Below are 14,996 nucleotides of genomic sequence, written 5' to 3' on the forward strand. Positions count from 1 at the left end.
GACAGTGTATTTAGGCTTATAGGGTGTTTAATAAAGGCAAGACAGTTTATTTATGCTTATAGGGTGTTTAATAAAGGCAAGACAGTTTATTTAGGCTTATAGGGTGTTTAATAAAGGCAAGACAGTTTATTTAGGCTTATAGGGTGTTTAATAAAGGCAAGACAGTTTATTTAGGCTTATAGGGTGTTTAATAAAGGCAAGACAGTTTATTTATGCTTATAGGGTGTTTAATAAAGGCAAGACAGTTTATTTAGGCTTATAGGGTGTTTAATAAAGGCAAGACAGTTTATTTATGCTTATAGGGTGTTTAATAAAGGCAAGACAGTTTATTTATGCTTATAGGGTGTTTAATAAAGGCAAGACAGTTTATTTAGGCTTATAGGGTGTTTAATAAAGGCAAGACAGTTTATTTAGGCTTATAGGGTGTTTAATAAAGGCAAGACAGTTTATTTAGGCTTATAGGGTGTTTAATAAAGGCAAGACAGTGTATTTATGCTTATAGGGTGTTTAATAAAGGCAAGACAGTGTATTTATGCTTATAGGGTGTTTAATAAAGGTGTTTAATTAGACTTATAGGGTGTTTAATAAAGGCAAGACAGTGTATTTATGCTTATAGGGTGTTTAATAAAGGCAAGACAGTGTATTTATGCTTATAGGGTGTTTAATAAAGGCAAGACAGTTTATTTATGCTTATAGGGTGTTTAATAAAGGCAAGACAGTTTATTTATGCTTATAGGGTGTTTAATAAAGGCAAGACAGTTTATTTAGGCTTATAGGGTGTTTAATAAAGGCAAGACAGTTTATTTAGGCTTATAGGGTGTTTAATAAAGGCAAGACAGTTTATTTAGGCTTATAGGGTGTTTAATAAAGGCAAGACAGTGTATTTATGCTTATAGGGTGTTTAATAAAGGCAAGACAGTGTATTTATGCTTATAGGGTGTTTAATAAAGGTGTTTAATTAGACTTATAGGGTGTTTAATAAAGGCAAGACAGTGTATTTATGCTTATAGGGTGTTTAATAAAGGCAAGACAGTGTATTTATGCTTATAGGGTGTTTAATAAAGGCAAGACAGTTTATTTATGCTTATAGGGTGTTTAATAAAGGCAAGACAGTTTATTTAGGCTTATAGATTGTTTAATAAAGGCAAGACAGTGTATTTAGGCTTATAGATTGTTTAATAAAGGCAAGACAGTGTATTTATGCTTATAGGGTGTTTAATAAAGGCAAGACAGTTTATTTAGGCTTATAGGGTGTTTAATAAAGGCAAGACAGTTTATTTATGCTTATAGGGTGTTTAATAAAGGCAAGACAGTGTATTTATGCTTATAGGGTGTTTAATAAAGGCAAGACAGTTTATTTAGGCTTATAGGGTGTTTAATAAAGGCAAGACAGTGTATTTATGCTTATAGGGTGTTTAATAAAGGCAAGACAGTTTATTTATGCTTATAGGGTGTTTAATAAAGGCAAGACAGTTTATTTAGGCTTATAGATTGTTTAATAAAGGCAAGACAGTTTATTTATGCTTATAGGGTGTTTAATAAAGGCAAGACAGTTTATTTATGCTTATAGGGTGTTTAATAAAGGCAAGACAGTGTATTTATGCTTATAGGGTGTTTAATAAAGGCAAGACAGTTTATTTAGGCTTATAGGGTGTTTAATAAAGGCAAGACAGTTTATTTATGCTTATAGGGTGTTTAATAAAGGCAAGACAGTTTATTTATGCTTATAGGGTGTTTAATAAAGGCAAGACAGTTTATTTAGGCTTATAGGGTGTTTAATAAAGGCAAGACAGTTTATTTAGGCTTATAGGGTGTTTAATAAAGGCAAGACAGTTTATTTAGGCTTATAGGGTGTTTAATAAAGGCAAGACAGTTTATTTATGCTTATAGGGTGTTTAATAAAGGCAAGACAGTTTATTTATGCTTATAGGGTGTTTAATAAAGGCAAGACAGTTTATTTAGGCTTATAGGGTGTTTAATAAAGGCAAGACAGTTTATTTAGGCTTATAGGGTGTTTAATAAAGGCAAGACAGTTTATTTATGCTTATAGGGTGTTTAATAAAGGCAAGACAGTTTATTTATGCTTATAGGGTGTTTAATAAAGGCAAGACAGTTTATTTAGGCTTATAGGGTGTTTAATAAATGTGTTTATTTAGGCTTATAGGGTGTTTAATAAAGGTGAGACAGCTTATTTAGGCTTATATAGTGTTTAATAAAGGTGTTTATTTAGGCTTATAAAGTGTTAAATAAAGGTGTTTATTTAGGCTTATAGAGTGTTTAATAAAGGCAAGACAGTTTATTTAGGCTTATAGGGTGTTTAATAAATGTGTTTATTTAGGCTTATAGGGTGTTTAATAAAGGTGAGACAGCTTATTTAGGCTTATATAGTGTTTAATAAAGGTGTTTATTTAGGCTTATAAAGTGTTAAATAAAGGTGTTTATTTAGGCTTATAGAGTGTTTAATAAAGGTAAGACAGTTTATTTAGGCCTATAGAGTGTTTAATAAAGGTGAGAGTGTTTATTTAGGCTTATAGAGTGTTTAATAAAGGTGAGACAGTCTATTTAGGCCTATAGAGTGTTTAATTAAGGTGAGAGTGTTTATTTAGGCTTATAGAGTGTTTAATAAAGGTGAGAGTGTTTATTTAGGCTTATAGAGTGTTTATGGGCTTATATAGTGTTTAATAAAGGTGCGACTGTTTATTTAGGCTTATAGAGTGTTTATAGGCTTATAGAGGTTATAGGGCTTATGGAGTGTTTATAAAGGCTCAAATAGGTTACAGAGACAATTTGAACATGTAACTCTCTTCGTCCTCCTGTAGGAGTTGGGCTGGTATGACAGTCACAAGAACAGTGTTGGAGCTCTCACCACTAGACTGGCTACAGATGCAGCACAAGTACAGGGGGTAGGTAGTAAGTACACATGAACACACAACACACACACACACACACACACACACACACACACACACACACACTAACCCTCCCTCCCTCCCTCTCCAGGCTACAGGAGTGCGTTTGGCCACTCTGGCCCAGAACGTGGCTAACCTGGGCACCAGTCTGATCATCTCGTTTGTGTACGGCTGGCAGCTGACTCTTCTCATCCTGTGTGTGGTACCTGTCATGGCTGTAGCTGGAGGCATACAGATGAAGATGCTCTCTGGTCACGCCGTCAAAGACAAGAAAGAGCTAGAACAGGCTGGCAAGGTACACAACCACTCACACACACAGTCTTATTCACTCTCTTCATAGCTCCCAAAATGTGCCACGTTCTTCTCTCGAGTCTAACCAGTGTGTGTGTGTGTGTGTGTGTGTGTGTGTGTGTGTGTGTGTGTGTGCGTGTGTGTGTGTGTGTGTGTGTGTGTGTGTGTGTGTGTGTGTGTAGATTGCCACAGAGGCCATAGAGAACATCCGTACGGTAGCGTCTCTCACCAGAGAGCAGAAGTTTGAGTCTCTGTACCAGGAGAACCTCATAGTGCCTTACAAGTACGTGTGCTACAAAGTTGGTCATTTCCATGATAAAAAGTCCTGTGTTTTTAATGTGTCAACAGTGTCAGTCTTGTAAATGTACTATATTACGTTTGTTTATGTAATCACCCCTCTCTTTAATCTCTCTCTCTCTCCCCCCTCTCGCTTTTCCTCTGTAGGAACTCTCAGAAGAAGGCCCATGTGTATGGCATCACATTCTCCTTCTCTCAGGCCATGATCTACTTTGCCTATGCAGGTTGCTTCCGCTTCGGAGCCTGGCTCATAGAGGAAGGCATTATGACCTTTGAAAATGTCTTCCTGTGAGTACAGCAGCTACCTTTGATTGGGTTACTTCAGTCATGTGTCCATGTTCACAACTGTCCTTATAGCCTTTTCCTATGTCACTATAAGGCCATGTTGGAACGACTCAATTGCTTCCCTAATATGGATGCTGGGTGGAACAGTAGTGTACCGATGTGTGTATACATTGTACAATACAGCTCAGGTACAGTAGTGTACCGATGTGTGTATACATTGTACAATACAGCTCAGGTACAGTAGTGTACCGATGTGTGTATACATTGTACAATACAGCTCAGGTACAGTAGTGTACCGATGTGTGTATACATTGTACAATACAGCTCAGGTACAGTAGTGGAGGACGTGTGTATACATTGTACAATACAGCTCAGGTACAGTAGTGGAGGATGTGTGTATACATTGTACAATACAGCTCAGGTACAGTAGTGGAGGATGTGTGTATACATTGTACAATACAGCTCAGGTACAGTAGTGGAGGACGTGTGTATACATTGTACAATACAGCTCAGGTACAGTAGTAGAGGATGTGTGTATACATTGTACAATACAGCTCAGGTACAGTAGTGGAGGATGTGTGTATACATTGTACAATACAGCTCAGGTACAGTAGTGGAGGATGTGTGTATACATTGTACAATACAGCTCAGGTACAGTAGTGGAGGATTTGTGTATACATTGTACAATACAGCTCAGGTACAGTAGTGGAGGATGTGTGTGTACATTGTACAATACAGCTCAGGTACAGTAGTGGAGGACGTGTGTATACATTGTACAATACAGCTCAGGTACAGTAGTGGAGGATGTGTGTATACATTGTACAATACAGCTCAGGTACAGTAGTGGAGGATGTGTGTATACATTGTACAATACAGCTCAGGTACAGTAGTGGAGGATGTGTGTATACATTGTACAATACAGCTCAGGTACAGTAGTGGAGGATGTGTGTATACATTGTACAATACAGCTCAGGTACAGTAGTGGAGGATGTGTGTATACATTGTACAATACAGCTCAGGTACAGTAGTGGAGGATGTGTGTATACATTGTACAATACAGCTCAGGTACAGTAGTGGAGGATGTGTGTATACATTGTACAATACAGCTCAGGTACAGTAGTGGAGGATGTGTGTATACATTGTACAATACAGCTCAGGTACAGTAGTGGAGGATTTGTGTATACATTGTACAATACAGCTCAGGTACAGTAGTGGAGGATGTGTGTATACATTGTACAATACAGCTCAGGTACAGTAGTGGAGGATTTGTGTATACATTGTACAATACAGCTCAGGTACAGTAGTGGAGGATGTGTGTGTACATTGTACAATACAGCTCAGGTACAGTAGTGGAGGACGTGTGTATACATTGTACAATACAGCTCAGGTACAGTAGTGGAGGATGTGTGTATACATTGTACAATACAGCTCAGGTACAGTAGTGGAGGATGTGTGTATACATTGTACAATACAGCTCAGGTACAGTAGTGGAGGATGTGTGTATACATTGTACAATACAGCTCAGGTACAGTAGTGGAGGATTTGTGTATACATTGTACAATACAGCTCAGGTACAGTAGTGGAGGACGTGTGTATACATTGTACAATACAGCTCAGGTACAGTAGTGGAGGATGTGTGTATACATTGTACAATACAGCTCAGGTACAGTAGTGGAGAATTTGTGTATACATTGTACAATACAGCTCAGGTACAGTAGTGGAGGATTTGTGTATACATTGTACAATACAGCTCAGGTACAGTAGTGGAGGATGTGTGTGTACATTGTACAATACAGCTCAGGTACAGTAGTGGAGGATGTGTGTATACATTGTACAATACAGCTCAGGTACAGTAGTGGATAATTTGTGTATACATTGTACAATACAGCTCAGGTACAGTAGTGGAGGATTTGTGTATACATTGTACAATACAGCTCAGGTACAGTAGTGGAGGATGTGTGTGTACATTGTACAATACAGCTCAGGTACAGTAGTGGAGGATGTGTGTGTACATTGTACAATACAGCTCAGGTACAGTAGTGGAGGATTTGTGTATACATTTTACAATACAGCTCAGGTACAGTAGTGGAGGATGTGTGTGTACATTGTACAGCTCAGGTACAGTAGTGGAGGATGTGTGTGTACATTGTACAGCTCAGGTACAGTAGTGGAGGATTTGTGTATACATTTTACAATACAGCTCAGGTACAGTAGTGGAGGATGTGTGTGTACATTGTACAGCTCAGGTATAGTAGAACACACCCGGCCCAGCTCATCTAGGCCTGACAGGAATGTCCAGTATTACAGTGGTCAAAGGTGGTTGTGGTTAATCATTACCTTACTGGGAAGTGTGTTGGAGGTCAACGCTGATCTAGGGACTCATCACCATAGCAACAATGGCCATATAGCCATGACATGTCTAACATGTGACCCATAGAAATGGATGTTATAGAGTAGATATCAAGACTAAAGGCTTAGATAACATTTTATTTGAAAAGGTGTACATAAGGCAGTCATAACACTGTCATAACAGCAACATAACGTCTGTCATAAACAGATGTTACTATTGTCATTAAAGCTGCAATATGCAACTTTTTGGGCGACCCAACCAAATTCACATAGAAATGTGAGTTATAGATCTGTCATTCTCATTGAAAGCAAGTCTAAGAAGCGGTAGATCTGTTCTATTTTCTATATTTCCATGCATTCGTTTTTTAAGTTTAGTTTTTGCGTCTTTTACTTTAGTTTTTTTTTTTACAGCAGCTTCAAACAGCTGAAAATACCATATTTTGGGTTATTGAAAATATATTTCACAGCGGTTTAGATCGTACAATGATTCTATTCTACTTGTTTTGTCACATAAACTAAAATTAGGCACACGATGGCAGAGCGATTTCCTACATATTGCTCCTTTAAGTGTCATGCGGTTGTATTATTTCACTTTCAATGTGAAGTTCAAATTTCTCTGGCATGACTTCAAGATAATTTAAGTTTAACCTAAATTGGACTTTAGCGAGCTTGATACAATAGTTTCCGAGCTTGATACACTGTTTTAGCATTTGTGACGCAAAACCAATGCAAATTTTTTCGTGCTTCATGTCCAAATCATAGCATCTTAAATTGATTGTGTAACTCGATGCAGTTATTTATCGCTTTTCATTACAGTGTTATCTCAAAGCTCTACATGGGCAAATCATTTGAATCAAGGCAGGAAATAGCAAGAGTAGGCTAGGTGCTAAAATACTTTTCAGATTAGGACTATGAGAAAGATAGTCTGTAGAAATGTGTTTTAAAGGCTCCAGTTGATGTAGCGGCTCTCAGATGGTCAGGGAGAGCATTCCATAGGCGAGGGGCAACGGAGCAGAAGACTCGGTGCCCCATAGTACAGAGACGTGCCTTGGGGACTTGAAGCAGTGGTGATTTGGACATGATTTGAACATGAAGCTCGTAAATATAATATCGGTAACATTGACTTGCATTGGATTTGTGCCATGAATGCTAAAATGTTACCATTTGGAAACAGTGGCCAGGTAAACAAAACCAAAGCAGCCCATAGACTGCTTACAGGGTAAGGAAACCAATATGTAATTTTGAACTTTGGGTGAACTACCCCTTTAAGATACATGTTAGACAGACAGAAACCTGCTCTCTCTGTCTCTCTCCAGGGTGATCTCTGCATTGTGAACTATCCCTTTAAGATACATTATATATACAAAAGTATGTGGACACCCCTTCAAATGAGTGGATTTGGCTATTTTAGCCACACCCCTTGCTGACAGGTGTATAAAATTGAGCACATGGCCATGCAATCTCCATAGACAAACATTGGCAGTAGAATGGCCTTATTGAATAGCTCAGTGACTTTCAACATGGCACTGTCATAGGATGCCATCTTTCCAACAAGTCAGTTCGGCAAATTTCTGCCCTGCTAGAGCTGCCCCAGTCAACTGTAAGTGCTGTTATTGTAAAGTGGAAACGTTTAGGAGCAACAACGGCTCTGCCGCGAAGTGGTAGCCACATAAGCTCACAGAACGGAACCGTCGAGTCGAACTGCAAAATCGTTTGTCCTCGGTTGCAACACACTACCGAGTTCCAAACTGCCTGTGGAAGCAATGTCAGCACAATAACTGTTCGTCGGGAGCTTCATGAAATGGGTTTCCATAGCCAAGCAGCCGCACACAAGCCTGAGATCACCATGCACAATGCCAAGCGTCGGCTAGAGTGGTGTAAAGCTCGCCACCATTGGACTCTGGAACAGTGGAAAATCGTTCTCTGGAGTGATGAATCACGCTTCACTATCTGGCAGTCCGGGTTTGGTGGATGCCAGGAGAATGCTACCTGGCCCAATGCATAGTGCCAACTGTAAAGTTTGGTGAAGGAGGAATAATGGTCTGGGGCTGTTTTTCATGGTTCGGGCTAGGCCCCTTAGTTCCAGTGAAGGGAAATCTTAACACTATAGCATACAATGACATTCTAGACGATTCTGTTCTTCCAACTTTGTGGCAACAGTTTGGTGAAGGCCCTTTCCTGTTTCAGCATGACAATGCCCCCATGCACAAAGCGAGGTCCATACAGAAATGGTTGGTAGAGAACAGTGAGGAAAAACTTGACTGGCCTGAACAGAGCCCTGACCTCAACCCCATCTAACACCTTTGGGATGAATTGGAACGTCATTGGGTCACGTGATGTTTAGAAGCCCCAAAAATGTTATTTGGCACTATATATAACGATTTGTTTTTAGTGTATAACCTGTTCTCTGTCTCTCTCTCTCTCCTGGGTGATCTCTGCAGTATGAACTATCCCTTTAAGATACATGTTAGATAGATCGTTACCTGTTCTCTCTGTCTCTCTCTCTCTAAAGGGTGATCTCTGCAGTATGAACTATCCCTTTAAGATACATGTTAGATATATTGTAACCTGTTCTCTGTCTCTCTCTCTAAAGGGTGATCTCTGCAGTGCTGTACGGAGCCATGGCAGTAGGAGAGGCCAACTCCTTCACGCCTAACTACGCCAAAGCCAAGATATCAGCATCTCATCTTATGTTCCTCATCAACAGAGAACCTGCCATAGACAACTGCTCACAGGAGGGAGAAACACCGGTACACACACACACACACACACACACACACACACACACACACACACACACACACACACACACACACACACACACACACACACACACACACACACACACACACACACACACACACACACACACACACACACACACATCACACCCAGTGGCTATCACAGTGGAGAGTTATGGAGTGATTGTATAGTACATGCCAGGAGATTATTTCATGAACGGATGTTCTTCTGCCTCCCTCTCTTCCCTCCAGGACCACTTTGATGGTAACGTGCGTTTCCAGGGGGTGAGGTTCAACTACCCGTCCCGTCCAGACCTTGCTGTCCTGCAGGGACTGGATCTGAAGGTGCAGAAGGGCCAGACTCTAGCCCTGGTGGGCAGCAGTGGCTGTGGGAAGAGTACGACCATACAATTACTGGAGAGGTTCTACGACCCACTACAGGGCACAGTGGTGAGTACACACACACACACACACACACACACACACACACACACACACACGTTTTCACACACGTGTATACACACATTGATTATTAAAGCTATATGTACTGTACGTTTAATGACCACTGTCATCAGTCAGACAGTGAGATATTTGCTGGAATTTTTATATGCAAAAATCCATGAAAACATAGAGCCCTCATGTGTCTCCATGTGTGACTGTGTAGATATTCTCCTACTGAAACACGGTTCTATAATTACTGATTGACAGGCCAGGATGTTGACACTGTTGCTTCATAACGCTCTACTATTCTGGCTCTACTGTACTGAGACCCTGTACTGAGACCTTGTGGGTTATGATCCTGCTCAAAGTGCATTTGTGTGTTCATGTGGAGGTTATTGCCCTGCTAAGGCCACTGATAAAATGACAAACACTAGAGGATTATCCAACTTTGATGTTAACTCTTCCTCCTCCTCTTCTTCCTCAGATGTTGGACAACAGTGATGCTAAGAAGCTGAACATCCATTGGCTCAGGGCCCAGATGGGCATCGTATCCCAGGAGCCTGTGCTGTTTGACTGTAGTCTGGCAGAGAACATTGCCTACGGAGACAACACACGCAAAGTTACCATGGAGGAGATCCAGAGGGCTGCTAAAGCTGCCAACATACACAGCTTCATAGACGACCTGCCTCAGGTACACACTAATACTTCTACTGTCACCACTACTACTACTACTACCACCAATACTACTACTGTCACCAATACTACTACTACTACTACTATTACTACTACTACTGTCACCACTACTACTATTGCTACTACTGTCACCAATAATACTGTACTACTACTGTCACTAATACTACTACTACTGTCACCAATTCTACTACTACTACTACTACTACTTCTACTACTACTTCTACTACCGCTACTGCTAATACTACTGTAAGCATCTTCTGCTTTTGTAAGCACCAATACACTAATAGTGGCTGCATGGTCAGATAACCACAGACAGACTGATAGTGGTATCAGCTTCTCTCAGATGCCATGCCAGAGATAACACTGCAGGTCATTACTGGAGTAATGTCATCTTAGTGCTGTTCCCTGTGTAAGGGTGAACTGTCTTTCACTCTGAGGGCTTACCACCTGTAGGACTGAAAGAGGTTATGAGCTGGTTTCACACACAGATTAAGCCTAGTCCCAGACTAAAAATAGATTTTAAATGGCCTACGTGTGTTAGTCCCGGGCTAGTTTTAGGCTGGGATTCAATGCAAGGCGCATTATAGGCACAGAGCACTACACAGCCAACAATGCGCCTTTCAAATACATTTTCCCCAGATGTTCACGGAGATCGCGTTCATGGGAAACGCTGCGCATGTCAGCTCAATCGTAAATTGAATCCCGGCCTTAATCTGTGTCCGTAAAACCAGCCCTAGGTGTTATGTCATGTGTGAGATGACGAGGATAACCTCTTTCTTTCCCTCCATCTCCTCTTCCCTCCATCTCACTGAGTAGAAGTATGACACCCAAGCTGGTGACAAGGGGACCCAGTTGTCAGGAGGACAGAAGCAGCGTATAGCCATTGCCAGAGCCATCCTCCGCAACCCCAAAGTCCTGCTGCTGGACGAGGCCACCTCCGCACTGGATACAGAGAGCGAGAGGGTGTGTGTGTGTGTGTTTGTGTTAAACTATATATACAGTGGGGAGAACAAGTATTTGATACACTGCCGATTTTGCAGGTTTTCCTACTTACAAAGCATGTAGAGGTCTGTAATTTTTTATCATAGGTACACTTCAACTGTGAGAGACGGAATCTAAAACAAAAATCCAGAAAATCGCATTGTATGATTTTTAAGTAATTCATTTGCATTTTATTGCATGACATAAGTATTTGATACATCAGAAAAGCAGAACTTAATATTTGGTACAGAAACCTTTGTTTGCAATTACAGAGATCATACGTTTCCTGTAGTTCTTGACCAGGTTGCACACACTGTAGCAGGGATTTTGGCCCACTCCTCCATACAGACCTTCTCCAGATCCTTCAGGTTTCAGGGCTGTCGCTGGGCAATACGGACTTTCAGCTCCCTCCAAAGATTTTCTATTGGGTTCAGGTCTGGAGACTGGCTAGGCCACTCCAGGTCCTTGAGATGCTTCTTACGGAGCCACTCCTTAGTTGCCCTGGCTGTGTGTTTCGGGTCGTTGTCATGCTGGAAGACCCAGCCACGACCCATCTTCAATGCTCTTACTGAGGGAAGGAGGTTGTTGGCCAAGATCTCACGATACATGGCCCCATCCATCCTCCCCTCAATAGGGTGCAGTCGTCCTGTCCCCTTTGCAGAAAAGCCTCCCCAAAGAATGTTTCCACCTCCATGCTTCACGGTTGGGATGGTGTTCTTGGGGTTGTACTCATCCTTCTTCTTCCTCCAAACACGGCGAGTGGAGTTTAGACCAAAAAGCTCTATTTTTGTCTCATCAGACCACATGACCTTCTCCCATTCCTCCTCTGGATCATCCAGATGGTCATTGGCAAACTTCAGACGGGCCTGGACATGCGCTGGCTTGAGCAGGGGGACCTTGCGTGCGCTGCAGGATTTTAATCTATGACGGCGTAGTGTGTTACTAATGGTTTTCTTCTTTCTTTCTCCAAAAAGTCCGATCTTTGTCCCCATGTGCAGTTGCAAACCGTAGTCTGGCTTTTTTATGCCGGTTTTGGATCAGTGGCTTCTTCCTTGCTGAGCGGCCTTTCAGGTTATGTCGATATAGGACTCATTTTACTGTGGATATAGATACTTTTGTACCGGTTTCCTCCAGCATCTTCACAGGGTCCATTACTGTTGTTCTGGGATTTATTTGCACTTTTCGCACCAAAGTACGTTCATCTCTAGGAGACAGAACGCGTCTCCTTCCTGAGCGGTATGACGGCTGCATGGTCCCATGGTGTTTATACTTGCGTACTATTGTTTGTACAGATGAACGTGGTACCTTCAGGCATTTGGAAATTGCTCCCAAGGATGAACCAGACATGTGGAAGTCTACCATTTTTTTCTGAGGTCTTGGCTGATTTCTTTTCATTTTCCATTGATGTCAAGCAAAGAGGCACTGAGTTTGAAGGTAGGCCTTGAAATACATCCACAGGCACACCTCCAATTGACTCAAATGATGTCAATTAGCCTATAAGAAACTTCTAAAGCCATGACATCATTTACTGGAATTTTCCAAGCTGTTTAAAGGCACAGTCAACTTAGTGTATGTAAACTTCTGACCCACTGGAATTGTGATACAGGGAATTATAAGTGAAATAATCCGTCTGTAAACAATTGTTTGAAAAATTACTTGTGTCATGCATAAAGGAGATGTCCTAACCGACTTGCCAAATCTATAGTTTGTTAACAAGAAATTTGTGGAGTGGTTGAAAAATGAGTTTTAATGACTCCAACCTAAGTGTATGTAAACATCCGACTTCAACTGTAAATCTCTATGTGGATTCATGATACAGACGTTTTAACTACTGGATGTATTTGTCTCTGTTCTCCCTCCTTCCCCAGGTGGTGCAGGACGCCCTGGATGTGGCTCGACAGGGCAGGACGTGTATCGTGGTGGCCCACCGCCTTTCCACCATCCAGAACGCTGACCTGATCGCTGTCTTCCAGAAGGGAGTGGTGGTGGAGCAGGGCACTCATCAACAACTACTGTCCCAGAGAGGAGTATACTACTCACTGGTTACCACACAGCTGGGCCATGGCAGAAACTGAGGGAGGAGAGAAAGATGGGGGGAGGGAGAGGCTGAGGGTGCAGGGGGTTGCTGGTAGGGGCTGAGTGTGCAGGGAGGGGTTGAGGGTGTATTTTGTATATAAAAGGAAGAGGTGGTGGTGCTGTATTTCAGTTATTTATTCAAAAAGTATCACATCTGTACCATAGAGTGCCTGTGTGCCAAATGAATACATGGAACGCACACACATATACACACACATCTGCGCATTACTGTAAACTGCACGGAACTAAGCCAATGAGACTCTGAAGCAGTGTGTATCCTCAATATTCAGATTATTACATTGATTTGTTCAATTGTTTTGGGCTTAAAGTAAAACTCCACCCAAAAACTATATTTTGGTATTTATTTCATTAGTCCAGGTTATGTAACTTTCAATATACAGAAATCATCCCTATATGGGGCAGCAGGTAGCCTAGTGGTTAGAGCATTGGACTAGAAACCGAAAGGTTGCTAAATCGAATCCCCGAGGTAAAAATCTGTCGTTCTGCCCCTGAACAAGGCAGCTAACCCACTGTTCCTAGGCCGTCATTGTAAAGGATTTGTTCTTAACTGACTTGCCTAGATAAATAAAATGATGCATTTTGCATCATATCATATGAAGCAAAAGGCATCATACAGGGATGATTTCTGTATTTTGAAAGATACATATCTTGAAATTTTGAGTGCTGACAAGCAAAACATTTGGGACCATGTCAACAAAAATGAAACAAATACCACAATATCGTTTTTGGGTGGAGTTTTCCTTTAAAGGCCCAGTGCAGTCAAAAACTAGATTTCCCTGTGCTTTATTTATTTCCACACTATCAGGTTGGAATAACACAGTACACAAAATAACTGCACTACACTGCATTTGCACTCTGTTCATCTCTCTGCATTTAGATATATTCATACTGACACTGTAAAATTGTACATCCACTGTATGTCATCTGTATACCAACTTATATATTTTCACACTATGAGAGAATAAAGGTGATTCTAAAATTGTGAAAATTATGAAAATGCCCTTTTAGTATAAGAGCTGTTTGAAAAGCACGCCTGAAATTTCTGCCTGCTTTGGTGGGATGGAGTTTTGGCCTACCTGGTGACATCACCAGGCATACATTGGTTAATAGACCAATAAGAAAGAGTTCCAAAACTCTGACAATAACAGCTAGTTTTCAGTTTTCCCCTCCCCACTCCGACAGTCCTAGCAAAATTCTTGCTTGAGAAATTGCTCTTCACTAAGAAGGAAATTTAATTTAAAAAATGTACATTTTAATTGAAAACAATCACAATAAGGTACTTAATTGTTACCCAGAAATTATTTGATATTGCGATAAAAACAGCTGCATTGGACCTTTAATTTTGAGAGGAATTATATTTTTAATTATCATGAGATGTGGCCTTCCAAACTGTCTCTGTGCTATGCTCATGCTACTGGAAGTGCCTGAGGTATTTAAAAGGAGTTCCTGAATGTTTTGTTTAACTTAACTGTAGGTAATATGCTGAGTGATATACACACACCTGAGCGTTGGGGCTCAAGCACTAACAGTATATTGATACAAACCACGTTCCTGTTTCTACAATTACACTGAATTAACTGACCTCTGCTTGGGTATGTACTGTATGTATGCATAACTTTTTTCCTTATGTAAACAGGTATCATTAATAAAGATGTTTTATTTGAATATTTGGGCTCATGACATGATTCATTCACTTTGATTTGTCAGTTCAATCACACCAAACAACTTTCATATTCAATGAAACATTTTCCAAGTTTACATTGTCAGTAAGTCAATACTATAATGTTCCTACTGTAAAGTGGGTTACATCATTTTCACTACTTTAGGCATTAAAACAGCTTCTTTTCATTCTGTTGAATCAAATGCAGCGCTCGTCTTTTATCACTTTTCTATCATTTACAACAAAAAAACA

General features: G+C 40.7%; 2 protein-coding genes across 4 annotated transcripts in view; one reads left to right on the top strand and one right to left on the bottom strand.

Annotated features, from left to right (window-relative positions):
- The window catches only part of LOC106576009 (ATP-dependent translocase ABCB1-like), a 31,502-nt gene extending 16,753 nt beyond the window's left edge, over positions 1 to 14,749 (top strand). The window contains exons 1-8 of one of the 2 annotated variants that reach the window (XM_045718988.2): positions 3,153 to 3,204; positions 3,383 to 3,483; positions 3,645 to 3,785; positions 8,725 to 8,881; positions 9,125 to 9,322; positions 9,798 to 10,004; positions 10,823 to 10,969; positions 12,856 to 14,749. In XM_045718988.2, coding sequence (XP_045574944.2) covers positions 3,700 to 3,785; positions 8,725 to 8,881; positions 9,125 to 9,322; positions 9,798 to 10,004; positions 10,823 to 10,969; positions 12,856 to 13,062 — 1,002 coding nt within the window. In that variant the 5' untranslated portion in view covers positions 3,153 to 3,204; positions 3,383 to 3,483; positions 3,645 to 3,699 and the 3' untranslated portion in view covers positions 13,063 to 14,749. Of the gene's footprint in view, positions 1 to 2,819; positions 2,904 to 3,000; positions 3,205 to 3,382; positions 3,484 to 3,644; positions 3,786 to 7,447; positions 7,482 to 8,724; positions 8,882 to 9,124; positions 9,323 to 9,797; positions 10,005 to 10,822; positions 10,970 to 12,855 lie in introns of those variants that run through there. The other variant, XM_082975613.1, reaches the window with a different exon arrangement.
- The window catches only part of LOC106596185 (peroxisomal carnitine O-octanoyltransferase-like), a 20,720-nt gene continuing 20,447 nt past the window's right edge, over positions 14,724 to 14,996 (bottom strand). For both annotated transcript variants that reach the window (XM_045718993.2, XM_045718994.2), the window contains exon 16: positions 14,724 to 14,996. This exon is cut by the window's right edge and continues 1,267 nt beyond it. The gene's annotated coding sequence lies outside the window, so the exon portion shown is untranslated.

Source organism: Salmo salar, chromosome 05 (genome assembly GCF_965601325.2).
Source record: "Salmo salar chromosome 05, fSalSal1, whole genome shotgun sequence".
In the NCBI taxonomy this organism is placed as follows: Eukaryota; Metazoa; Chordata; class Actinopteri; order Salmoniformes; family Salmonidae; genus Salmo; species Salmo salar.